Here is a 26,566-nt window from a genome sequence, read left to right as displayed (position 1 = left end):
CTCACTTCAGCTGTAGAAGGCCATGCTGCTTTAAATTCTACACATGTATGTGTTTAAGAGTTGATATTCTGTGCTAATACAGACTGCACAAACAAAGACAATAACGTTTTGTATACTAACTCTTTGCCTTAAGGAAATTCTCTGAGTAATACCCACAGTACCTGAATGTAATCCACTGATTTATATTCTGAAAGGCAGAATAAAAATCAAATAAATAAATAAAATGGCAAACATTCTTTCTGGTTTGATTTCCCAGATTATTCGAGGACCCATGACAATCATACAAACTGTTAACCAAGTAGCTGCAAACCTAGGCCGGCTTTTAACTGAAGAAAAGAAAAAGATAGTGATTCAGCATAAGAGCATCGGTGAGTGTGACATAAATTAACCAAGCACCTCATTCATCTAGGAATTTTCCCATAGACACAGAATGGGAAAAGAGGCTCACTGAATTGGGCCCTAAGATTTTTAAAAGGTGACTCTTGTGTCTTTTCAGTTTCAAAGCATTAAAAAGATGAGCAAAGGGTGTGTTACTGTCCTGCAAATCATTTTTTCTCTAGCTGGTCCTGGAGTATCCTCTAGCTAATCTGGTTTTCAAGATATGCACAATGCTAAAACATGAGATAGATTTCCAAGCAATGGAGACACTTCATGCAAATCTCTCTTATGTATTCATTCAGGTGAATTTTCAAAGGTGTTACATATGTCAATGTAACTTATTATCATAGCAATTTTCAAAGGCCCTTTACCCATGTTAAGTGGATGTCCCTCAGGTAAAACCTATTGAAAATTTTATGTCATATGTTGTAGCAATTTTTAAAAGCCCACTTACATGGATAAAGTGCATTTACACATGTAAAACCTAATTTTTAGCAGGCAAATGCTTTTGAAAGTTAGGCCTATTGTGAATATTCTGAAAACCAGACAGATTACTGTGTTCCCAGCTGACAGCAGAGGGGAGGAAGGAGTCACCTGGAGCTTCAGTCAGGCCAGAATGATTTGTGGCAAGGGAAAGGGGAGTAGGATAGAAGAGGTAAATGAAAGTGGTATATGTTGGGAAGGGACAGTGCAAGAAGTGGTGAACATTGGGGGAGGTGAGGGGATGAATGCTTTGGGGATGAGTGGTACAAGAGGGGCTGAATGCTTCTAGGTGGAGTGACATGGAAAAGGGGTGAATGTTGAGAGTGTTGAGAGGTACAAATGCTTAGAAGAGTGTAAGGAAGAGAATGTTATCTCCCTCTTCCTCTCCCTGATGTCAGCAATAGAAATTAAGCTGATCTTCCTTAATCTTTCCCAAGATCTATGCTGCCACATGTCCCTTCATACCTGCTGCAGAACCAGTGTTAGGGTGAGGAGAATAGAGGGAGTGAGAGAGGGCCAGGATAGGGGGCTGCATGAGTGCCACATGGTGGGGAGGGGAGGGTTTATCTGTTAGGGTGGAGGATTGGAGGGGACAAGAGAAAGCCAGTGGAGGAGGTTATGTGTTAAAGAAAACCATAGGTGGTGGTAAGGGATATGTGTGTGTGTAAGAGTGGGGGTGGGAATGGGGTAGAGGTGGTGATGAAGGTGTGTGTGAGACAGCTAGAGTTGGTGAAGGGGGGCGGGGAGGATGGGTGACAAAGAGCTACAGCATTGTGAATGTAAGGTGTCAGAGAGCCAGATGTGGTGAAGGGGAGAGAGGGAAAATGAAATCCAGAGGTGTAATAGTTTTGGAGGGTTGAGAGATTGCCAGATATGGTGATTGGAATGGGGGGGGGGGGGAATTTGAGTGAGAGAGAGAGAGACACACACAAACACACAGGGAAGACATGAAGGGGGATGGGGATGTGAAAGTCAGAAGGGGTGAAGGCTGAGCGTACAAGAGAGCCCAAGAGGCTTCTAGATGAAATGAGAGGATGGGGGTGGAATCATAAAGAGACAGATAGAGGGGGTGGGGCAGGAGGAGAGAGGAGAAGAGTATGGTAGGAAAGGGGAAAGAGAAACAACATGAAAGCATATGGATACTGGTGTTGGGCAGATGGGGTTGGGGGATCCTGCTGCTGAATGGGGAATTATGTAGCTCTAGGATTTGGGTAAGAGGTGAGATGGGACTGTCAAGCTTCCATCATTGTTCTTGTGAGAGTAGATGTTATGCTGGGGTTGCTGAGAGAACATGGTGGGGGCAAGGATGGGATGATTGAGATAAAAGGAACTGATGGGGGCAGGTTGAGAACTGAGAGAGCGGTGGGAGGACTGATAGAAACTGGTAAAGATAGGGTGGAGAGATTGAGAAAGAGAGACTGGTGAGAAGATTGGGTGAGACTAGTAGATACAGGGGAGGAATTGAGAGACACTGGTGGGAGGATAGAGAGAGACTGCTGTGAAAATGGTGTGGGGATTCTAATATAACCAACAAACTAACAACAGCAAATAGGGAGGCACCAAACTCCCCTGCTGGTTCATAATAGACATGGCAGGTAGGTAGAGCAGTAGCAGCAAAATCTCTATGATATAAGGGGCCTGGCAGGAAAGCAGATGTGTAGCAGTAAGACCCCTGAGGTGGTGTGAGGGGACTGGCAAGCAGGCAGGGCTGTGGTATCAAGATCTCTGTAGTTGTGAAAAGGGATGGCAGAGTGATAACAGTAAGATCCCTGAAGTGGTATAAGGGGCATTGCAGATAGGTAGAGCAACAGCAAGATCCCTATGGTTGAAAGCACATTTTTTCATCTAGCTTTTTCCTGAACTTTTATTAGATATGTGTTTACTATATGTTTTCTTTGTGTCAAACTGTATTAAAGATGTGTATTTTGATTATGTACTGATTGCACATTTGTTGTATACCACCTAGAAATGAAGCTTCTGCTATAGGCAGAATAGAAAAACTTGTAAATAAATAAATAAATAAATAAAATGTAGTGTAAGGGGTATGGCAGGTAAGCAAATCAGTAGCACCAAAATCCCAATAGAGGTGTAATGGGATTGGCAGGCAGGCAGGCAGGCAGGCTGAGTTGTTGCAGGAATACATCAAAGGTGGCATATCTGGGGCATGCAAATAGGCAGAATGGCAGCAAGGCCTTCAAAATGCTTTCAATCATCTTGCCACTTGCATGAAAAATCTGAAAACCCAAGCAAAGGCAGATTGATTTTCAAAAATACCAGCTTTTTCATCAACTGTGGTGCCAGTCTTGAGTGATGAGTTCACAATGTCATTGAGGAGTCATGGTCACTGGGCACACTGGTTAGTGGACAGGAAAGTTAGTGCTGAGGCACTCGCTTAGGTCTGGCCAGACAGGGACTTGTGTGCCTAATATGCCAGTGCACCTGTGTCCATGTCCTCGATGGGCTCTGCGAGAAAGCATGACACAGACTTTTGTGCTGGGTTCTTCTTCTCAGCTACTTTTTCTATGGCCTGTGACAGAAGAGATATGTTTTTGTGGGGAACATGGCTTTGTCGTATTGAGGTGGAGGACAAAGTACTAGTTGATAGAATTCATGGGTATCATAACAGTCAGCCTTAAACAGCATATTCCTCTCTTAGGGTAGTATATAAGGTACCCATTTTCTTTCCCAAACGTTTTTCTAAACCAACCTGGAAGACTGATATATATCTGCACGATATCTCACATCACTCTATATATCTTAGTGAGGACTGATGGTGGCATGTACTTCTCCTTCTACATAACAATATTAAAACTCTCATCCAATAGGGGCCAAATGCAGAAAGCTGCACTACCTGGACCCTCTGAGGCATGTCTTCCGGAGGACTTGCCTTGCCTCCCCCAAGCAGGCAAGACATTGATCCACTTCTCCCGGGCGCCCAATTTAATACTTAAATCGGGTGCCATGGTAAAAAGGAGGCACTGGGGGAAATTATTCAAAACTAATCTGAAAACCTGGCTTTTTAAACAAGCATTTTATAAAGATAAAGAGAAGGAGAAAAATAGTTGATAGATAAGGATGCACCAAGCTAGAAGTTATTAGTAACCTACTAAAGCATATTAATGTTACAATCAAACCGCCTAACTTGTTCCTAACACTCAGGATTAACTTACACACTTAGTTTATTATTTTAAATTGTTACCGTACTATGATGGCACATGATTAATTTGTAATCTATACCACCCATATTTCTCTTTATCGTGCTCTTCTGTAAACCGTTGTGATGGTTATTTAAATTAACGATGGTATAGAAAAGTTTTTAAATAAATAAAATAAATAAATTGTGCGCCACTAGCAACCTGTGCGAGGTTAGGAAAATGGACTCTCAATTTTAGAGCATCCATTTTCCTAACCAGCTGACAGCCATCTCTCCCAGGTGCCTGCTGCTAGTGGCGCACAATTTCCCCCAGAGCCTCCTTTTTACCATGGCACCTGATTTAAGTATTAAATTGGGCGCCCAGGAGAGGTGGGTCAATGCACGTTAAGGGAGCAGGCACTGAATCATGAGTGCCCGTTTAACGTGCGCCAATATTGCATCGGCCTGTTAGTGTTCAATTCTGTAGCCTCTATATGTGCAAGAGTCTTTGGTAAGGCCGGGAATCCAACCAACCTCCTGGCTTAAGTGGTGCAGCAGTCCCTTTAGGTTAGGGCCCTTTAGTAGGTGGGAAACCCTTCCCAGATGGCAACGAAAATCTGTCTTGACACAGAGTTAATGTCTCTATCTTCCCGGAGTATTGGTGACTCCAGATGGGTGTCCTCCCGTTACATTTAATATTTACTCACAGTTGTCTTTTCTCTGGATGTGGATCCCAGCAGGAAGGATCCTGGATGGAACTGCAGGTCCACCGATGGATAGGAAGAGGGGCAGAAAATCACTTCCTCCCAGGTTTTGAAAATAACTTCTTTGTTCCCCAAAATAGATAGCACCAGAGGTCCTTTGCAACAGGTCACCACCACTTCTGGGGCAGGTCTTTCCTAAACTTGGACATCTTCAACTCAGGGTTTCCCAAACCTTGAGCCTCGGAAAGGCCCAAGCCTTCAGCAGGTCTCCTTTACTCAAAACTCAGTCCTTGGACAAAACACTCTGTACCTCAGTTTGAATGCATAGTAGTGTAGTCCAAACCTAGCCTGAAGGGTCCTAGAGGATTTCCAAGGCTCCAGGTAGGTCAAAACATAACTTAGGAAAAAAAAACTCCAACCTCTCTCTCTCTAACCTCCAACTTAGCCTACCCCAGAGCCCTTTGTGGAGCTCTGCTAAAAGGCCTCCTGGAGGGGATATCCATTTCAGTCCCACCACTGGGAGGGCTGTCACAGAATGGATCCTCCCCCTTATTCCTTTCTCTACAGCACTGCAAGTCTATTACCAGGTCTTAATAGTAACCCGGAAAGGTGCCCGGGTTACATATTTTTCTGGAGGTCCCTAAACCCCACCCCACACTGGAAAGGGTAGGTAAAGAAAGAGTAAAACCCTGCCAACACCTCCCCCCCTCCACACACACACACACTTTTATACCTCCCACTTCAACATTGGGCACCCAATCAGAAATCTCCAACACTTTAAGGAATCAGACACATTTCCCCATAAGCATATCATTACATGTTAATACAATGCTCACACATCTAAATTGCCATCCTTTGGTCAACTATCATTACCACATGTACAAACGTTTAACATTTTGAAAAAAAGACACATTGATAACTCCTGGGGTCTCCCCCACCAGAAGCCTTCTGTATTCCCACCAGGCACAAGAAAGAGTGCAACAAGAATTGGGGGGCCTCCCTACAAATGTGAGATGCTAGAACTGGAGGATGAGATTCTCTTTCACCTGTGGATCACAATTTGTAGCAAGCATGTATGTATTGTTTTATGTGAGAAGTTGCAGTCTCTCTTGTACCTACTGCTGCAAGGAGCTCAGTAAACCACAATCAGGGCCGGCGGAAGCACTAGGCGAACTAGGCGGTCGCCTAGGGCGCCAGCTTCCCGGGGGCGGCACTGCCCCGGTAAAATTAAGAGAGCCGTAGCCTGCCCCGGTAAAAATAAAAGAGCTACATTAAGCCGCCGCCCCCCGATAAAAATAAAAGAGCCGCTGCCGGTAGCCCGCCCCTGCCCCGCGGTGCAAAAAAAAAAAAAAAAGCTGTTGCATCCGCGGCTGCCCTTTTCTTCTTCCCGCCCCCCCTGACCCGGAACAGGAAGTGATGCGCGGGAAGCAGTGGCGTAGCCACGGGTGGGCCTGGGTCTAAGTTGGGTGGGCCTGGGTGGGCAGGTGCCCACCCAACTTAGACCCAGGCCCACCCAACTGGCACCGGAACTGCAAGGCTGTCGCGGGATCCCATCCCCGCGACAGCGAACGAGAGAACCCACGCCTCGCGCGCCATCACGGCACACAAGGGGAAGCGCTGCTGCTGGCCGTATGGCCAACAGGTCTTCCTGTTCGGGGGGGGGGGAGCGGAAGCGCCGCGCACAGCTTCCGCTTCCTCCCCCCAATGCAGGAAGATCAGCTGCCTCTCCTGCTGCCACCCGTTCTCCTGCTATCTTCGGACCAAACGGCCCGCCGAACTTCCTGTTTGGGGGAGCGGAAGCGCCGCACACAGCTTCCGCTTTCTCCCCCAAAGCAGGAAGATCAGCTGCCTCTCCTGCTGCCACCGGCCTCCTGCTATCTTCGGGCGTCGGGCCGTACTGCCCGCCGATCTTCCTGCTTGGGGGGGGGGGAGGAAGCGGACGTTGTGCGCTGCGCTTCCGCTCCCCCCCCCCCGACAGGAAGTTCGGCGGGCAGTACGGCCCGACGCCCGAAGATAGCAGGAGGCCGGTGGCAGCAGGAGAGGCAGCTGATCTTCCTGCTCTGGGGGAGAAAGCGGAAGCTGTGCACGTGCTTGAATGTGGATGTGTGGATGAGAATGGGAGTGTGTGTGGGTGAAAACTGGAGCCTGGGTGTGTATGTGGGTAAATGGGAGCTCGAATGTGTGTATGTGTGGTTGAGAATGGGAGCCTGGGTTTGTGGGTGGGTGAGAATGGGAGCTTGAATGTGTGTATATATGGGTGAGAATGAGAGCCTGGGTTTGTGTGGGTGGGTGAGAATGGAAGCTTGAATATGTGGTAAGAATGGGTGCTTGAATGTGTGTATGTGTGGGTGAGAATAGTACCTTAAATATGTATATGTATGGATGAGAATGGGAGCTTGAATATGTGTGGGTGAGACTGGGAGCATGGGTTTGTGGGTGAGAATGGGAGTCTGGGTTTATGTGTGTGGGTGAGAATGGGTGCCTGGATGTGCGTCTGTGTGTGCATAAGAATATAAGCCTGGGGAGGGGTGAGAAAGTGAGAACTTGAATGTGAGCTTGGGGGGGGGGGGGAGAGCATATGAGAGTGACAGCTTGAGTGTGTGAGAGGGAGTCTGTGAGAGAAAGCGTGTATGTGTGTGTGTGTGTGGAAGGGAAGAAGACAGTAATAGAAGAAAGACACTGAAAAGGAATTAGGAAATGAGCTATAAGGGAAAAAATGGGAAAAAGAGACCAGGACCAACTGATTAGAAAAATACAAAGATCAGACAACAAAGGTAAAAATATATATCTATATTTGAGATGTTAGCAATTTAAATATAAGCAACACAACCGCTCTCTCAAAATTTATGGACAGGTAGGAGCCGTGTATAAAATCGTAATAATAAGAAGGCTAAAGTACCACAAATCACCGTGAATTATGTTTGTATCATTAAGTAAACCTCATACTTAGGCGTAGATGTGAATGCTATGCTGCATAATTTGGCATTATTTATCAGTAAAAAAACAACTAGTAGACCTGCATGCCTACAGCCCACCCATGTTAACCTTGTGCCCACCCAAAAAATCAATTCTGGCTACGCCACTGGCGGGAAGGAGAAAGAGCCGTGCCGCATGAAAAAAATAGTGGCGACAGCAGCATCGGCCCCTGAGCAATTGAAGCAGCCAGTAATCGGGAAAGGAGTCAGCAGCACGAGCCTCCTGCGGCCGATGGGATTCTTCCTTCTTGGCCTGTGGGGGCTGGAGGAGGCTGCGGCAGCTACCATTTGTTCTCGGGGGGGGGGGGGAGTGAGTGAGAGAAAGAGAGAGAAGCAGCCAGCTAGCCTGTGTGTGATTGAGAGCCTGTGTGTAAGTGAGAGAATGTATTTGAACGAGAGCATGTGTGTGTGATTGAGAGAAACTGGTCAGAGAGCTGATGTATGTGTATATGTGAGAGACAATGAAAGTGACTGCTCAGAGAGATGACTGATGTGTGAGAGTGTGAGACAGTCAGGGATGTGACTGATGTGTGTGTGTGTGTGTGTGTGTGTGTGAAAGAGAGAAAAAGCATGGAAGTGAGAACTCTGGGTATGTGTGTGAGAAAGAGAAAGTGATTATGGGAATGAGAAGCCTGTGCATGTGGAGAGAACAAGCATGGGAGTGAGAGACTGGTGAGTGTGTGTGAGAAAGAGAAAGTGATTATGAGAGTGAGAAGCCCATATATGTAAGTGGAACACGGGCGTGGGAAGCCTGTGTGTGTATGGCATGAGAGAAACTGTTCAGGAAGGTGACTGGTGTGTTTGTCAAAGACTGTTTGGGAGGTGATTGGTGTGTGAGAGACAGAAACTGGTCATGGGGGCATGACTGATATGGTGTGTGTGTGAGAGACATGGGCCCTAAGGAAGAGGACCATGAGTATAGAGCTTAGCCACTACTGCTGCTTCTGGTGTGTACTACAGCCTGCATGGAAGAGGAGTAAGAGAGCTGCTGGAGGGGGTAAGTAAAGATGGCTTTTTAAGTTTATTTTTCTTGATTGACTGCCATTTTAATTATTTAATATTATGTGATGTGTCTGCTTTTTTTGTTTGAGCAACAAGTATAGCTTTGGTTTATGTTTATTTTATTTATTTTTATTTATTTATTTATTTATTTATTTATAAAAGAGTTTCTATACCGTCGATAAGACAAATCATCTCAATGGTTTACATGGCATAAAAATGTCAAATAAGTGTTCTGTTATAAATACAGACTTCGTTATTTTCATTAATGCACAATGTAAGTTAATTGTGTGTGGAGGCGGGGGGGGGGGGGGGGGCGGCATAGCTGACGTTTCGCCTAGGGCGCCTAATACCCTTGAACCGGCCCTGACCACAATACCTCTGCTCTCATTCCCTCTTGCTGACTGAAGCCCTCCAGCTTTTTCTCCAGAATATTTACTACCATAGAGATGATCCCACACAGGGTGGTGCCTTTGAAATTCAGGTACTCCATGGTATCCTTGAAGGGCTTCAGAATTTCTATCAGTTACCTCATAACTACCCAATCATGATGCCCCAGCGGAAATTGCACACCTATCTCTATTTACAGAAACAGATCGTGAAGGGGGGTCTGCGAGTCCACTAACCTCTGCAGCATCATATTGGTGGAATCCCAGCAGGTACCAACATCATAAATGAGATGCTTGTTGAGGCATCCCAAATTTTTCCTTCTATTCATGGAGAAGCTTTCTTGCCTTTACACTTCTATGGAAGTGCCCTACTATTTTCTGCACTTGTCTATAAGTTCCTGCAGGAATGCTTCCTGTGCTCCATGGACTCCAGCCCCAGGCATCCTTCTCTGCCAGGTCCAGTGAGTGTACAAAACAATGGGTACCCTTAAAGCTCCTATTTTCTGTTGACTTTACCATATTTAGGCCATTATCTGTGACAAAGAAACTTGCATTTAAACTCCTCACTTTCCGGTCTAGCTGCCAACCCTCCAGTATCTCTCTTATGACTGATAAAATATTCAATGAAATATGGGGGCCATCCATAGATTGTTTGAGTGTGCATGTGTGAGGGAGAGAGCCAGTGAGTGAGCATGTGTGTGTATGACTGTGAAGAAGTGAATGGATATGTTTTATACTGTGTGTATGCAAGAGAGAGAGAGAGAATAAAGTTTGTACATCCTCTTCCCCTCCTTCACTAATCCAGGATAATCTCAGGACGACTGGAAATCGAAAGTTCCCAGATATGGAGAATGGCATGTTATTGGATGTTATTTTATGGGTCTGCTGTTTTGAAATATTTTATTGGTGTTTGGTAAATTTTTACAAATTTCAGTATGAGATTTTAATTATTGGATGTAATTGTATTTGTCAGATGTTTTGAAATAATTATTCCTTTATTAGTATGGTTGATGTTTTATATTTCTTGATTTTATTGTTTGTTTTATGATGAATGGTGATGTTTATGTTTTTCAAATAAGCCTGATACTTCACTTTCAATGCATATAAAGCATAGCCCTCTGCTTCAACGGCAGGGGAGAAAGTCTGACACTTCATGCATATCCAGCATAGCTCTCTGCTTCAACGGCAGGGGAGAAAGTTTGACACTTCACGCATATCCAACATAGCTCTCTGCTTAAACGACAGGGGAGCAAGACTGATACTTCACTTTCAATGCAAAGCCAACATAGCTCTCTGCTTCATCGGCAGGGGGGAATGAAGAAACATGGATCTATATTCAGTAGAGATGTGAATTGGAACCGGAATCGGTTCGGATTCCAGTTCCGATTCACATGTGGTTTGTTTTTTCATCGGGCCCGATCGCGGTTTTGTTTATTGGCTGCGCCCGAGCCGATAAACAAAAAACCCACTCCGACCCTTTAAAACTAATACCTTAGCTTCCCCCACCCTCCCAACCCCCCCAAAAACTTTTTACAGGTACCTGGTGGTCCAGTGGGGGTCCCTGGAGCAATCTCCCGCTCCTGGGCCGTCAGCTGCCACTAATCAAAATGGCGCTGATGGCCCTTTGCCCTTACCATGTGACAGGGTATCCGTGCCATTGGCCGGACCCTGTCACATGGTAGGAGCACTGGATGGCCTGCGCCATCTTGTGCTCCTACCATGTGACAGGGGCTGACCAATAGCACCGGTAGCCCCTGTGACATAGTAAGGGCAAAGGCTATTGGCGCCATTTTGATTATTATTATTATTATTATTATTATTTATTTCTTTTATATACCGACATTCAATCGAGATATCACATCGGTTTCCAGATAACCAAGAGAATAGGGCGTAGTCCGCCCTATTTTACATTATAACATGGTAACCAAAAAACAATTATAACATATTATAACAGTAGTACATGGTTACTGGCAGCCGATGGCCCGAGTGCAGGAGATCACTCCTGGACCCCCGCTGGACCACCAGGGGCCTTTAGCAAGTCTTGGGGGACCCTCCTGATCCCCACAAGACTTGCCAAAAGTCCAGCGGGGGTCCGGGAGTGACCTCCTGCACTTGGACCGTAGGCTGCAAGTATTCAAAATGACGCCGATAGCCTTTGCCCTTACTATGTCACAGGGGCTACCGGTGCCATTGGTCAGCCTATGTCACATGGTAGGAGCACAAGATGGTGCCGGCCATCCAGTGCTCCTACCATGTGACAGGGTCCGGCCAATGGCACGGATACCCTGTCACATGGTAAGGGCAAAAGGCCATCGGCGCCATTTTGATTAGTGGCAGCCGACGGCCCGGGAGCGGGAGATCACTCCAGGGACCCCCACTGGACCACCAGGTACCTGTAAAAAGTTTTTTGGGGGGTCAGGAGGGTGGGGGGAAGCTAAGGGATTAGTTTTAAAGGGTCGGGGTGGGTTTAGGGGTTATTTTTGTGTGCCGTTTTTCCCACCCTCCCCCAAAACGATAAGAGAACCCTCACGATCAATATCGTGGGGTTTTCCTATCGTTTTGGGGGAGCCCCCGATTTCTGACGATTTTGAAAATATCGTCCAATATTTTCAATCGTCCGAAGCCCGATTCACATCCCTAATATTCAGGCAACAACCAACAAGGACTGAAATACATAGTCTAGATAAACAGATAAGCATGGGTGTAGCTTACTTATTGCGGTGGTTAATATCCCTAACTAATTAAGCTATTTCACTTAGATGCAGTTCCAACACTGCTCTCTACATTAATGGCGGGGGTGGAAGGGAAATAGAATAAAAAAGGTTACTAAGAGCCAAGAGTAACAGATAAGTATGAGAGAAAAAAAAAAGTGTGAAAGCTTGCTGGGCAGACTGGATGGGTCGTTTGGTCTTCTGCCGTCATTTCTATGTTTCTATGGATTTCATACAGTGTCTGGTTGTTGCAGTTTCCAGTTCAGTTTTTGTCTGCACGTTTTTGTTTATATTTTGTGGTCTCTTTATTCTATATTTGGTGAGGGTCTCTCTTTTCTGCATGTGTGACTGAGGTGAGGTAGTCTGCTAGCATGTAGTTTCTGTGGACGGATCTATAGTAACCTGACTTGTTCAGTTTTCCTAGCAGGTGTAATTCTATTTTAGGGTCTGATGTAATATTTCCAATGCTGCCTCTTCACAGGTACTAGTAGGGTTGTTACCGTTTGAATCTTTGTGGTTACTGCTACTACAGTATTACAAGTTTAATATATAGGTTTTAAGCTTCTTTTTGTTGAAGTTTTGTGTTACTTCATAAAGTATCTGACAGTTGAAGGTGTCTGTGCTGCTGTTACTGAGGTGACAACAAAATTTTAACTTTTAATTTTTTGTGCATTGTAAATTGTAAGGATCAACAGTCTAGGTCCATTACTGGGGGACTTTCTGTGGATACAGATTGTGATACAGAATTAGAGGTGCAGAATTGATATTTAGATTCTCTCCCTTCTTGTATAGACATTATATTTCACTCTCATTTCCATACAGAAGAACTGTTTGAATGAGGCTATCAAATAATTTTAATGGTTGTTTCACTGGTAGGTTGAAACTAGCCAGGTTGTTTTTTTTAATGTAATTGCTCAGAAGGACCTTGGGACTTTTTTTATTGTATCTTTTATAGCCAATTTAATGGCAAGGTGTGAGGGGGGGGCGGGGGCATGATGTGTATATATTTTGGCTTGCCACTTTTCATACTTTGCTTGGCCCATTGTTGCCACACCAAATACTTATGTCTAGTGATGCTTCTGGGCCAGGGATTCAAAGGTTAATGTTTAACCAGCTAAAAACTAAAAGTAATTGTAATCCATAGGCTTTCAGAGGATGCAGAAAAACAGCTCTCTTTTACTTAATAGGAAATTTCACAATAGATAAATAGCATCTCAGAAAATAACAGAGCTCTGTACCAAAGTCTTTTCCATTGTGTTTGTGTCAAAAAGCAGTCTTGCCTCCCCAAGACTACTAGATAATCCCCAGATTGTCACTTCTGGATCTTGGAGCCCTCTTCCAATTCTTCTGTCTAGAAATATAACAATCCACAGCTTCCTGCTTTGTACTGTAAGGCCTTAGCAATTCCATATGCAACTCTCTTGCTGTCTGAAGAATCAGCAATGATGACTTCTAGTCCTCGCTGCAGGGATTTAACAATTCCTGCAGCAGCCTGTTTCACACAGTCTACTTGCTCTTTGTGTTTACCAGCCCAAGCTAAGCAGGAAACTCACTATCAAGATCCCTGCAGAGATTAGCAGTTCTCTCCCAACTAACGGGCCGATATAGTACAGTAACCCGCCATTGGACGCACATTTTCCCTTACCCCTTATTCAGTAAGGGGCCGAAAATGTGCGTCCAACCCACCGAACCTAATAGCGCCCTCAACATGCAAATGCATGTTGATGGCCCTATTAGGTATTCCCGCGCTAATTTCTTCGGGCATCGGGAAAGTGCACAGAAAAGCAGTAAAAACTGCTTTTCTGTGCACCCTCCGACTTAATATGGCGATATTAAGTCGGAGGTCCCAAAGGGTAAAAAAAGTAAAAAAATAAAAAAAATAAAAAATTTGAAGTCGGCCCGCGGCTGTCGGGTCGAAAACCGGACGCTCAATTTTGCCGGCATCCGGTTTCCGAGTCCGTGACTGTCAGCGGGCTCGAGAACCGACGCCGGCAAAATTGAGTGTCCCTAGTGCCTCCTTTTGCCTGTTTCTACCGCCGGGCCTCATTTAAATACTGAATTGCGCGCACAGGCAAGTGGCCTGTGCGCGCTTTCCCGCGGACTTTACTGAATCAGCCCGTAAGACAGAGCTAGCCTGTTTTCCAGTTTCTTTCTCTCTCTCTCTCTCTGTAACTGTCCTCCTGCCCAAGGAAACCTGGGATCTTGAAAAATCCTGCACCTCCCTTAGTCAGGTGTTCTGAAGCATAATGCAGTCACATGGTGCAGTGATATAGCTGGGAGCAGCCATGTTACAGTTGTCTCAAAAGATCTCAGCATTACAAATCATTGGTGTCCTAACTGTTCCTGCATGATATGCACATAGAAAGAGGTAAGAGAGCACTACACAAGCCAAACATAATCCAGTCTCCAGAACCAATAAAGCTACTAGGATAACTCTTCCATCTAGCTCAGTGCTTTAACTGGTAGGATACACCTCCATTCATTGAACCTCAGTAATCAAAATTCTAATATAATTTTCCAACTGTATGTTTCCAAAAAGGCATCAAGTTTTTAAAGAAAAATATTATTCATGTAGTACTTTTTCCTCCTTTCCCAGAAATTGAAGTCCGTCAAGTAGAGTTCACAAGAGAGGATACCGGCAGTGATGTTTATATGGTACTGAATAATCATGCTGAGAAGGCTGATCAAATTGAAGTTCCATATGAAGATGCCAAACGACTTGCAGGAAAAGGTTCGTGTCAGTTCCGATGTTATAAGAAAAGTATTGTTGTTGCTCCATTAATCAATGTGGTTATGTAGAATTAGGGATCAACAAATAAATTGTGATACCTATTTTATTGGACTAAATCAGTATATCTGTGACTTACTTTTGTGAGCTATGCTCCCTTCATTGGATAATCTCTCAAAAGTTAGTCACAGAAATACTGAGTTAGTCTAACATAAAAGATATCAACAACAACTTATGAATTTAGAAGAAATTGTCATTTTTTTCATTTCATGTAGCAAACCAACTCAAAGTACTCCAAAAAAATGCATAGAACTATTAAGTACTAGGAATGTGCAGGAAAAACAATTTTGATACTTTTGTTTTTTGTTTTTTAGGGTGGGGGTGGGGGGGTTCCCTAGGTATTCTTTCATTTAATGTTTATTTCATTTCTGTAGTTTGCAGAAATTAAAACACCATTTAAAATAACACCCCCAAAAAACAAAACATGGCCTCCTCACGCTCCCCTTCACCCCAATTCTCCCACCCTTCAAAAATTGCTGGTGCTAGGACCTACCTGTCCTTCACTTACCCTGCCTGTTGGGGCTCTCTTCAATGCGGCTGGCCTGAGCCCTAGGCCCTACTACCAAGGCTCAGCCTGAGGTCTGGTCCCATTGCATAGGCTTAGGCCCAGTGCTGGCGCCCAGCCCAAGGCCTAGGATCTGGCCAATGCTGGGGCCCAGCCTGGAGTCCGAGTCCTGTTGTTAAGGCATTGGCCTTCACCCAAACCTGATACCAAGGCCTCAGCCTAAGCCCAGGTCCAAACCCTGGGTCCTTTTGCTGGGGCCTTAGCCTAGTGCCAGGACTGATGCTGGGTCCCAACACAGAGGCCAGGTCCTGTCACCTAGGCTCAGGTCCAATGCCTGGATCTTGTCTGGAATCCAGATTCCATCACTGGGGCCTTGGAGACCCAGTGTATGCAAATCTCTCTCATGCATATTCATTACAGATATCCTAAAAACTAGACTGGCTAGATGTGCCTCCAGGAGAGGGTTGGGAAAATCTGCACTGGATCAAGGGTGACCAACCTTTCACACATTGAGAACCAAGAAAGCAGTATGTACAGTACCAAAAGATCCACACATTATCAAAAGACAGAGTGAATGGGCCCTTACCCCCATACCTTCAATAGTCTCTCTTAATTCCCCACAAGTCTCTCTCAGTACTCCCACCATTCTCTCTCTTAATTCCCTCAGCATGTCCTGACCAGTTTTTCTATCTCTCAAATCCCACACCCTGTCCCCACCAGCCTCTCTCAATCATATTACCAGTCTCTTTCTCATTCCCCAACCTTATCCCCACCATTTTCAATCAATCCAATCTAAATCCTCCCACTTTTCCCCACCCTCCCTATCAGTCCCTCTTTCAGTTCTTCCATCCTATACTTACTAGTTTCTCTTCATCCTCTCACCAGTCTGTCTCTCAATCTGTCCACTCTATCTCTAGCAATCCTTCCAACATTCTATCTCTTAATTCCCAACCTGTCCCCGTCAGTCTCTCTCTCTCTCTCTCTCTCAGTCCATCACTCTTGCCCCACTAGTCTCTCTCAGCAGATCCAGAATAGCATTGCCTCCCACAAGAACAATGATGAAAGCTTAGCAGCCCCAACATCATACCTCTTATCCAAACACTTGTGATACTTCATTCCCCATCCCACCTTCTGTACAGCACCAGTATCTCCCAACCCCTTCTCTTTTCCCACTGCCCCTCCCCTTCCATTCCCCTCCCTTCCCTATCCTCTTCTGCCAAGCACCAGTATCCCTGTGCCTTCTCCCTCTCCTCTCTCTCTCCCCCTACCCCACCCATTCTCTCTGTCTCTGTCTGACCCCCAGAAATCTCTTTCCCTCCAGAAATCTCTCTGACTCTCTTATACTCTCTGCCATCACCCATTCTGACTTTCACATCCTCCTGCCCCTTCATCACTTCCCTGTCTCTCTCTCTCAAACCTTTCCCCCTTCCAATTACCATCTCTGACTATCTCTCTTCCCCTCTATAACCATTACACCTCTGGATTTCATTATCTCTCTCTCCCCTTCACTACTTCTGGCTCTCTGTCACCCTCCCTTCACCTGTGGCACTTTATTACCCATCCTCCCTCCCATCTGGTTCTTTCACACACACTCTTATCACTATCTCAGCCCCACTCCCCAACAAAATTTCTGGCTCTTACACACACACACACCTTATCACCACCTATGGTTTTATTTAACTCATACTCTCCCCCACTGGCTTTCTCATGCCCCCACACTAACACATAACCTGCCCCAGTGGCACTCATGTAGCCCCTTATCTCTCTATTCCCCCCCCCCCCCCCAGCCCTGGTTTTGCAGTAGGTATGAGGGAACTTGTGGCAGCATAGACCTTGGGGAGGAATAAGGAAGTTCAGCTTAATTTCTATTTCTGACTTCAGGAAGAGGGAGAGGCAGACAACATTCTCCTTTTGCCTTCACTTCCCTTTCCTTTGCCACAAATCATTCTGGTCTGACTGGTGCTCAAGGTGACGTCTTCCTCTACACTGTTGTTTTCTGGGAGCAAAGTAATTTGCTGGAACTGGGGCAGTGTCCTCTCCAGCCTCTCCCTTCTAGATAGCACAGCAAAGAAGAGCCGTCCACTCCAGTCAGAAGGTGGAGAGGCTGAGAGGATGGGGAGGGTCAGATCAGGTAACTGACTGTCTCTTTTCTGCTGTCTTTTCAGCTCCAGTTTTCACCCCTCCTTTCCTCTCATCCAGGCCTGCTTGTTGCAGGCAGGAGGGGAGGAGCAGAACAGGGAAGAACACAGAAACACCTCTGCTGCCCAATATAACCCCTCCATCTCTGTGTCTATTACAACCAGCAGCATTGCGAGGACAGGAGGGGAGGGATTAAAGCAGAACAACTCTTTGCTGCTCTGTTATGCTATGTATGCTCCCAGCACTAGCCCCTCTTCTCCTTCCCTCCAAAGTGCTGCCCAGCTGATATGAGGGACAGGAAGGCAAGAGCCAGATTTTGCACATGAAAGAGCCATATAGGCTCCTGTGCCACAGATTGGTCACCACTGCACTAGGCCAAGTATCACAGTAAGATTCTTGTGTTAAAATACCAAATCTAGTATCAAAACTAGTTTATTTTGTTTCTGTCAGCACAGGAACTCAAGAACGTATATAACACCTTGAGTGTTGGAAGTATACCCTCTTCCTGATACGGAGAATCCACTCCAGGGTTGGATTGAGACTGTCATGACTTGGCCTTGGGATTGAATGTGATCCCTGTCTTCTTAATACCCAGAAGATGATCTATATTTGTGCGCTTGAATTTTGTGAACGAAAGGCCATAGTCTTTATTCCTTGTGGTCCTCTATCTCTGTTCTTAATATATTTTTGTTCTCATTTGCTTAGGTTTTACCAAAGTCACTGTTGTCAACACCTGGTATGGATATGGCTCACTTCAAAATTTTATGGGGAATGAAAATGGTGAAGTCATTATCCAGGATTATGCTGTGTCTGATGGTAGATACAAGTGCGTATGTATTTGTTAATTCAACAACACAAAAGCTAAGTTACACATCCAAAGTATACAAATGTTTTCAAAATGGCTTGCAAGCGTTATTTTCCTCATATTGACCAGGCAGTGGTTTTTGGTGTAGAATGTGTGGTACAAAATCAATCTCTGTATCACTGTTGAATGTTTGGATGTTTGAGATAGAGTGTCAGGAATTGGTCTGGGTCTACCTTTATTATAATTTTTATCTATTGCTTATCCTCTGCAAGGATCTTCTTGAGCAGGTCTGGTTGGACAATAAATGTGGTGCTTAAAATATTCACCCGTATGACATAGTGAGGGCAAAGGTAGCGCCGGCGCCATTTTGAAGATTGGCAATACGGCCCACGTGCAGGAGGTCGCTCCCGGACCCCCGCTGGACTTTTGGCAAGTCTTGTGGGGGTCAAGAGGCCCCCCCCCCCAGCTGGCCAAAAGTCCCTGGGGGTCCAGCGGGGGTCCGGGAGCGATCTCCTGCACGCGTGACGTCGGGAGCCAGGAACCAAAATGGCGCCGGCGCTACCTTTGCCCTGTCACATGATAAGGGCAAAGGGCCACCGGCGCCATTTCTCAACGCAGCCGTGGCCCGAGAGCGGGAGATCGCGGGAGATCGCGCTGGGACCCCCCCACTGGACCCCAGGTAATTTAAAACATTTTGGGGGGGGGGGGTTCGGGAGGGTGGGGGATTTGTTTTAAAGGTTCAGGATGGGTTTTAGGGTTGTTTTGGTGTGCCAGTTTTCCCGCGCCCTATTTAACGATACAATACAAATGCCCCTGACGATAATTCGGGGGCATTTGTATTGTATCGTGCACTCTAACGATTTTGGACGATTTTAAAATTATCTGACGATAATTTTAATCGTTCAAAAATGATTCATATCCCTATTGGCCACTGTTGGAAACAGGATACTGGACTTGATGGACCCTTGGTCTGACCCAGTATGGCATATCTTATGTTCTTATGTAAGTTGTAGCAACCACCATTTCAATTATATGAATATACAGTCATTTGCCTTTATATTGTGTGCTCATATTCGTTGTTCTTAATTGTCTGTGTCCTCTGAGCCACCTCTGTGCTGGCAAAACTGTGGCCTATAGTTGAGAATGTGTGTAGTTTTTAATATGTTTGTTTGTCTGTGTACACATTAACGGGTAGATTTTAAACAGGGCTGTGTGCCATTTTATGGCCTATGCATGTAGGTTATAAAATGCTCTTCATGCACACCACAGATCCTCATTAGGTGCAAGAAGGGAGAGAGAAAGAGAGAGAGAGAGAGAGAAAATGAAGCTCTGTCTGATATTCTTATATATGGCCCACTGTAAGGGGGCACTTTGAATCGGGGTGAGTTTTTGGGAGGTGGGTTGGGGTTAGGGGGGTGTTGTTACAGACACATTCAGAGGTATCCATTGTAAAATTGACATCATTAAAGAATTTTAGACCTTACAAGTAATGAAAAGTCTAACAAGAGGAGTGGATTTGTACTCTGCTGTCTCTGCTAGCCGCATTGATTAGATCAACTCCTTTTCATCACTTATAAGATCAACAATTATTTAATAATGTCAATTTTACAATGGATACCTCTGAATGTGTCTGTAAAACCACCTCCCAACCCACCTCCCGAAAACTCAGCCCGATGCAAAGTGTCCCCTTACAAAGGTCCGTATATAGAGTATCAGACTGAGCCTTACAAAGAGGCTCTCTCACGCTCTCTTTCTCCCCCCAATGTTCACCAGACTCCTGCATCTAACAAGGAGTTGTAGCAAAGTGGCGCACATAACATACACATGCCAGCTGAGGAAAATTAGGAGTTACAGGCATCAGTGCTGGCCCTGCCTCTGGAACATCCATGCCTTGCCCCTTTCCACCTACTTATTCTGGGTGTGCGTACCTCAATGTATGCACGCCCTCCCTGGCTATTTAAAATTCACATAGCTCCCACGCAGCCCTCTTATGTGCAGATATGGCCATTTTTGTGTGCACAAGGCTTTTAAAGTCTCTCTCTACATGTATTAAAAATTGTTATATTTGCTCTATTTGGTTAACATACATTTTTTAATTCTTATAATTTATAATTTTGCTGAGGCACTTTTTTGTGCATGATAGTGTTGCTTTGTGCTTTGTTGCTGTACCTTCCGGTTCTATATACCGTGGTGGTTTCATATCTTATAGTTAATCATATAAGTTTCTCTAGCTAACTATAGGGCAACCAAATGGCTGTCCTAGACTTATCCGGTTAACTAAGCCGCATAAGCTTGATAATTTGCACCTACTAAGTAGCTCCTACCTGCTCTTCACTTATCTGGTTAACTGTTGAGCCACATAAAATGTTAGCTGGCAAAGTGGCAGCCTACCAGCCCAGCCAAATTTTCAGATACTGCCTCTTAGCCGGCTACATTGGACCTTAATCAACTAAGTGGTGCTGAATATCAACAATCTAATTTTTAAGATAGTAAAAGGTCTTGGCATTCCTTATGTCAAACTAAAAGGTCTAATGTATGAGTATAACTTATTAGGTACATACATTGGGTAATGTGAAACCAATTCCTCTATTTCATCTATATCACATAATCCAAAAAGAGGAAAGTTTAATGTTTTTATTTAGGTTCACAAAATATTAACTTAACAATGTGTCCAAAAATAAAACATCACACACACTCACACTCACTCTTTTAAAAACATTCGCATTGAGAGTACACAACAGGTTAACATGTAGAAATCTTTAACATATATTGTAATATAACCTACACTTCCCTGTGGAACATGCCACTTACAAACTCATTAATACTATATAAATTAATACAAGTTGCATTATAAGCTGGTATCTCCTGTGTGATCTCTCTTGCGAATCTCTAATGCTGAAAATGGAATAAGACTGACCACTCAGTCTTATTCCATTTTCAGCATTAGAGATTCGCAAGAGAGATCACACAGGAGATACCAGCTTATAATGCAACTTGTATTAATTTATATAGTATTAATGAGTTTGTAAGTGGCATGTTCCACAGGGAAGTGTAGGTTATATTACAATATATGTTAAAGATTTCTACATGTTAACCTGTTGTGTACTCTCAATGCGAATGTTTTTAAAAGAGTGAGTGTGAGTGTGTGTGATGTTTTATTTTTGGACACATTGTTAAGTTAATATTTTGTGAATCTAAATAAAAACATTAAACTTTCCTCTTTTTGGATTATGTGAGTATAACTTATTGACATTTTCAGGTCCAGCTAAGACTCTTATCAAGATTAATTCAAATACTTATATTGAATTACCTGTTATAGCTCTCCAAATGTCTTTCCCTCATCCTCCTCACAGAAGTCAATGCCCCTGTATTTCATACCAGACCTTCATAACTTTATGTTGTGATGTCTCCACATAGCTTCATTATGTAAGATTTCCAAAAGGAAAATATAAAGAAGACGAAATTAGGAAACCATAAGCCAAGTATAAAATTGAATTTTGTTAAAGGAGAGTTTAAGGCTTTTATTTGCTATTATGGGGTAATTTTGTAACTGTACACATTGATGTATTTTTTACCCACAGACTTTACACCTGTTTTTATTTAATTGACAATTTTTATTGTGTTATGTATTTTGCCTTTCATATTTATCCTATCAAAACTACTAGGGATGTGCAGTCATTTGATACAAATTTGAAATCTGAACTGAAAATGGCCATTTTTTTTCTTGTATACAAAATGAATCTCTAGCTGGTTCAAAAAACCTGAAAATTTTTGTTTTGGCCCCTGTGACATAGTGAGGGCAAAGGCTATCGGCGCCATTTTGAATACTGGCAGCAGACAGCCCAAGTGCAGGAGATCGCTCCCGGACCCCCGCTGCACCACCAGGGACTTTTGGCAAGTCTTGGGGGACCCTCCCATCCATCCATTGCTCCTACCATGTGACAGGGGCTGACCAATGGCACCGGTAGCCCCTGTGACATAGAAGGTCAAAGGCTATCAGCACCATTTTGAATACCGGCAGCCGAGGGTGTGAGTGCAGGAGATGGCTCCCGGACCCCCCGCTGGACCACCAGGGAGTTTTGGTAAGTCTTGGGGGGTCAGGAGGATCGGGGGTTGTACTTAATTCAATTTTAGCAGGGAAACGAATAAGAATTAACACATGTACCTATTGGGGGCCCCCCTTGCCGAATGTAAAGTATCTGCCCTCCCCCAAAGAATACGAATCCCGAATGCAACGTATGGCGTCCCTCTGCACATCCCTAGTGGGTGCACATCTTTTTTTTTTCCGGGAAAAACTGCATACATATTTTTTAAAATGCAGTAGTATGTGCATACTTAGAAACCCTGCCCAAATCTGCTCTCAGAACACTTCTTCACACCTTGGGTAAAAGTCTGAACGTCTACACACATATCAGGCAGGCAATTTTTAAAAAGCCCATTTCTGTGGGTAAAGCCCATTTTTGTTTTACCTGTGGAAGTGCCTGGAAAATTACCCGCAGAGAATATAACCATTGTGAAATAGTTGAACTAGAAATGTGTGAGAATGTTCTAGACTGAAGATAATTTATCTTTAGATTCTTTGTAGGCTGTGAGACCTCTCTTTGGACCAATATAAGAAATACCCAAAGTGCATTACATTCATCTTTCAAGATCACACAAGAGAACATCTGTATCATCATTTTATTTATTTATTTTTATTTATTTATTAACTTTTATTTACCGACATTCGTGAAACACATCATGCCGGTTTACAAAGAACTCAGGCGGGAGATACAGTAAAACAATATGACATTAAAACAATATAAGAATTATTAACAAATATGAAAACAAAAACAGAAGCAAAACAAAACTGAAACAAAAAATAAAACTATAAACTATAAAACAATGAACCAGGGGAGCAGAAACTTTAAGGGAGAAACAGGGGAAAGGAGAGGAGGGGGAGGGTAGGCTGGGGGGTAGGGCGAGGGGAGGGAGGGTATAGGGGTAGGGGGGTGTGGGGAAAAGGGGGGATGAGGAGGGGGAAGGGAGAAAGGCATAGTTAAACTGAAATAAAGAGGACGACTATAAAATAGAATAGAGGGAGACTATGTACAACGGACTTAACTATCATGTTTGGATAGTTCTTGCATTGGTCCAATTAAAGTACAAGGAATCCTGATTTTTCTAGGACCAGTGCTACTACCAGGACTCTACCCTATACAATACATGGATAAATAAATACATCAATCATTTTCTCCAAGTCAAGTAGCCATTTTTGTTATTGCCTAATGAAGTACCAAATCTCTATTTAAGAGGTGGGGGAAGCTCTTTACTTAGTCAAAGCATTAGCAATTTGTCTATAACTTTTCTAAAATGTCCCTTAGATCCATGTATTCTTGGAGGAGATTAAGACATTTACTACTTTCCTCTCAGGTCTCAGTATCAGTCTTTCTAATGTTCGTATGTACGGCAGAAACCAAAGCAGCTTTAGTTGTGAAAATACAATTGTTTGGGAACAATTGCTCTTTTCTTGCCATCCTGTAAAAGTGTCAGTGCATGCAAATGAAGTATGAACCATGATTTGTCTAAAGATTGTTGAACCTTTTTTTCGCTGGCATGCAAGCTTTCCACTGTCCCTACAACGCAAGTTATGCAACTATCAAAGCAGACACTAGAGGGGGATGGAAATCTATGTATCATTCTACTCCAGGGTTTAATATCATTTATAATATTACATAGTTATCTTTGTATTTGAAGTCTTCCTTTCTTGTATTTTAAAATGAGTTTCTCAGGATTAATGGCTATTCAACATGGGAAATTAAGCCTAAATCCAAATTTCCTATGATTTGAAATTATATAGTTGCTAATAAAAATAGAATACATACTATCTTCTAAATGGCCTCAATTCTGCAAAATTCCTGAGCTGTGGGAATGACTGAATGCTGGAAATGTTTGGCCTGGTGCATTTTTTAGACTATGAGAAAAAATAATAATTAGAGCAAAGCTAGAGAATGTTTTACTTCTCTTAATGGAGATTTAATCCTGACTGTAATATTTTGCCCCTCTCTGAAGTTTTCAGCACAGAGGTTTATGGAAGAACAGAAAACGAGTTCAGAACAGAGAAATTTGTACACGTCCTTTTCTGGATTGATATCACGCTTATAAATTTTATGTGTGGATGAATATGTTTTACATACCCTTCAGTCACTCATGGAGGTGTGGGGAGAAGTGGAATAGGGTATGAACTGTGACTCCAAGGTTTCATAATAGTGTGTCCTGCCTTCTCAGTATAAACTAACATTATTGTAATGACATCTCATATTGTATATGGTGCACATGGAATATTTTTGCTTTCCTCAGGTATCTGAGCACACAGGTAGGATCTGCAATTATTTCATTTACCGTGCTGTGCGATAATCAAGAAATCAGCACATCTGTACGTTATCGTCTCTGGCACCAGAATCAGGTATAATAACAGAATTTGTTTACCTAGTCCCCTAATTGACCATTGTTCAAGGCATATATTAGAATTTAAACTATTGAGGTCAATACTGAGAAGAACGTGGCTAAGCAAGTTAGCCAGATAAAATTTATCTAACATACATGGGATATTCAGCAGCATGGCTGGATAGTTATATCCAACTAAGTTAAATCTGCTCTATGGCAAGTCTTCCAGATAAGTCCAAACACTGGCACTTATCCAGCTAAATTAGCCAGATAATTAGCACTGCCCCACTCTGCCCATTCCTGCTCCTGAGTTATTTCGTTATTTAGCTAGATAAATGACTTATCTGGTTAAGTGGTGGCCACTGAATGTAGTCAGATGTTTAGCGCTGCTTCTTAGCTGGATAAGTCACTACTTATCTGGCTACATAGCTTTGAATATCGGGCTCATTGTTAATAGGAAGAGAAAAAGACTTTTAATAGTATTTTACTTGGGCACAAATTTAGCATATATGTAGCAAATATTATAATTCAAATGAACATTTTTTCTTCACATCTGTCACAACTTAATTCAGTGGACAAGTCCAAAAATTCTGTTTTCATTTGCTTTCAAAAATGGATTACTACCCTTTAAAACAAATGAAACAGTCTAGACCTCATTCAAATTCCCTCCACAAACTCAAAGCTGAAATGGTATTATAGCAGTGAAATGAGTTACTGTAGTAAGGATTAATTAACATAGGAAGAAAAACCTCAAGACCCAAAGCATGTCAAGTATTTAAATATAGCTATAATCAATTATAGTTACTGAGTCCTGAATTGCTAATGTGTGTAATCTGAAATGTTCTATGTTCCTGTAGATTCTATACATTGACCTTATCTAATACTGCATATGTATGTGTGTATTTGTGTATAGATTTATGTGTGTGCGTGTGTACATATATGTACACACACACACACACAATATAAACTGTATATATAAATACGGCATTATAAAATATTTAAGGGTTTTAATACTGACCGTTCTATTTCATTGTTGTTTTAACTTTTTTTAAATTTGCTGTACCTCACCTTGAGTACATTGTGGAAAGACATGTGTAAAAATTACCAAGGTAATTAGGCTATGCAAAAAATGGTTTCGGGGAAAATTAGTACTAACAACACACACAATATATATATTCCCAAATGTATTTCTCAAATTCTCAACACTCATAGTCATTCAGAAATATATATAATGGAGCATCGTAAGTGCCGCCACAGACAATGTTCAACCTTCACAGGCAGTAGGTTATAATCATAGGTCCTTCAAAAAGAGTACATTTTTGTAAATGCACTTTAAAACAGACCATAACGAACCTCAAAAAATGCAGTTTACTTAGCTTAAATAGCAGCATAACCAGAATTCCCACTCTATCAGAACAGCAACCCTGAAATGGAGCCATGTTTCAAATTAATCTGTGTCAGGGGGCTTTTGAGAAAATCTTCTTACAAAGCTTCAGCTGATGGTCCAGACAATCTCCAAATAGTCTTAACTGTCACCAAAACAAAAAGAGGAAAATGCATTTAAATACTGAAGAGGAAGTAGTGCAAAAACATTCTAAACATTGATTCTTAATCACACATGAAAGCATTGATCAAATGGAGCAGTGCATTTTTGAGTATTAGTACAGCTACAGTGTTCTGTTAATCTTACCCCTACAGATCTCTTGATGGTGAATCCTAAATAAAGCAATTTACATAGGCACTGAATGAGGTATATTACCCCATAGGTGTCACAGTGCATTTTGCTTCATAAGACTACTGTCTGTCCAGTAATAGGATGTTGCCAGGTAGAATCCAAGATATAGACGGGCACAGAAAACAATGGCCATATGGTTGAATGCCTCATGAATTGTTCTGGACATATGTGAACAAAGGTAAAGACTATTGTACTATTTTATCACATATACTGCAGCCTCTAGAAAATGATATATGTAATGAACTTGCAAATTCTTTGCGTAATATTAGGACATGCCAATGATTACAAATAATTTGTGCAATATGATGTGAAACATTGTTATATTGCAAAACACATAATAGCTGCCTCCCCCTTCTTTTGTTGTTTGTAGGACAAAAGCAATGAATGGTTAGCATA

At 43.2% G+C, this 26,566-nt stretch overlaps 1 protein-coding gene across 1 annotated transcript in view; it reads left to right on the top strand.

Moving 5' to 3' along the window:
- ADGRD2 (adhesion G protein-coupled receptor D2) overlaps positions 1 to 26,566 on the top strand; it is a 322,967-nt gene that overhangs the window by 89,053 nt on the left and 207,348 nt on the right. The window contains exons 9-12 of the mRNA XM_029614032.1: positions 257 to 368; positions 14,369 to 14,503; positions 17,910 to 18,030; positions 24,349 to 24,454. Coding sequence (XP_029469892.1) covers positions 257 to 368; positions 14,369 to 14,503; positions 17,910 to 18,030; positions 24,349 to 24,454 — 474 coding nt within the window. The remainder of the gene's footprint in view (positions 1 to 256; positions 369 to 14,368; positions 14,504 to 17,909; positions 18,031 to 24,348; positions 24,455 to 26,566) is intronic.

Source organism: Rhinatrema bivittatum, chromosome 8 (assembly GCF_901001135.1).
Source record: "Rhinatrema bivittatum chromosome 8, aRhiBiv1.1, whole genome shotgun sequence".
In the NCBI taxonomy this organism is placed as follows: Eukaryota; Metazoa; Chordata; class Amphibia; order Gymnophiona; family Rhinatrematidae; genus Rhinatrema; species Rhinatrema bivittatum.
The sequence above is the reverse complement of the archived record's forward strand: the minus strand, read 5'-3'. Positions and strand labels throughout refer to the sequence as shown.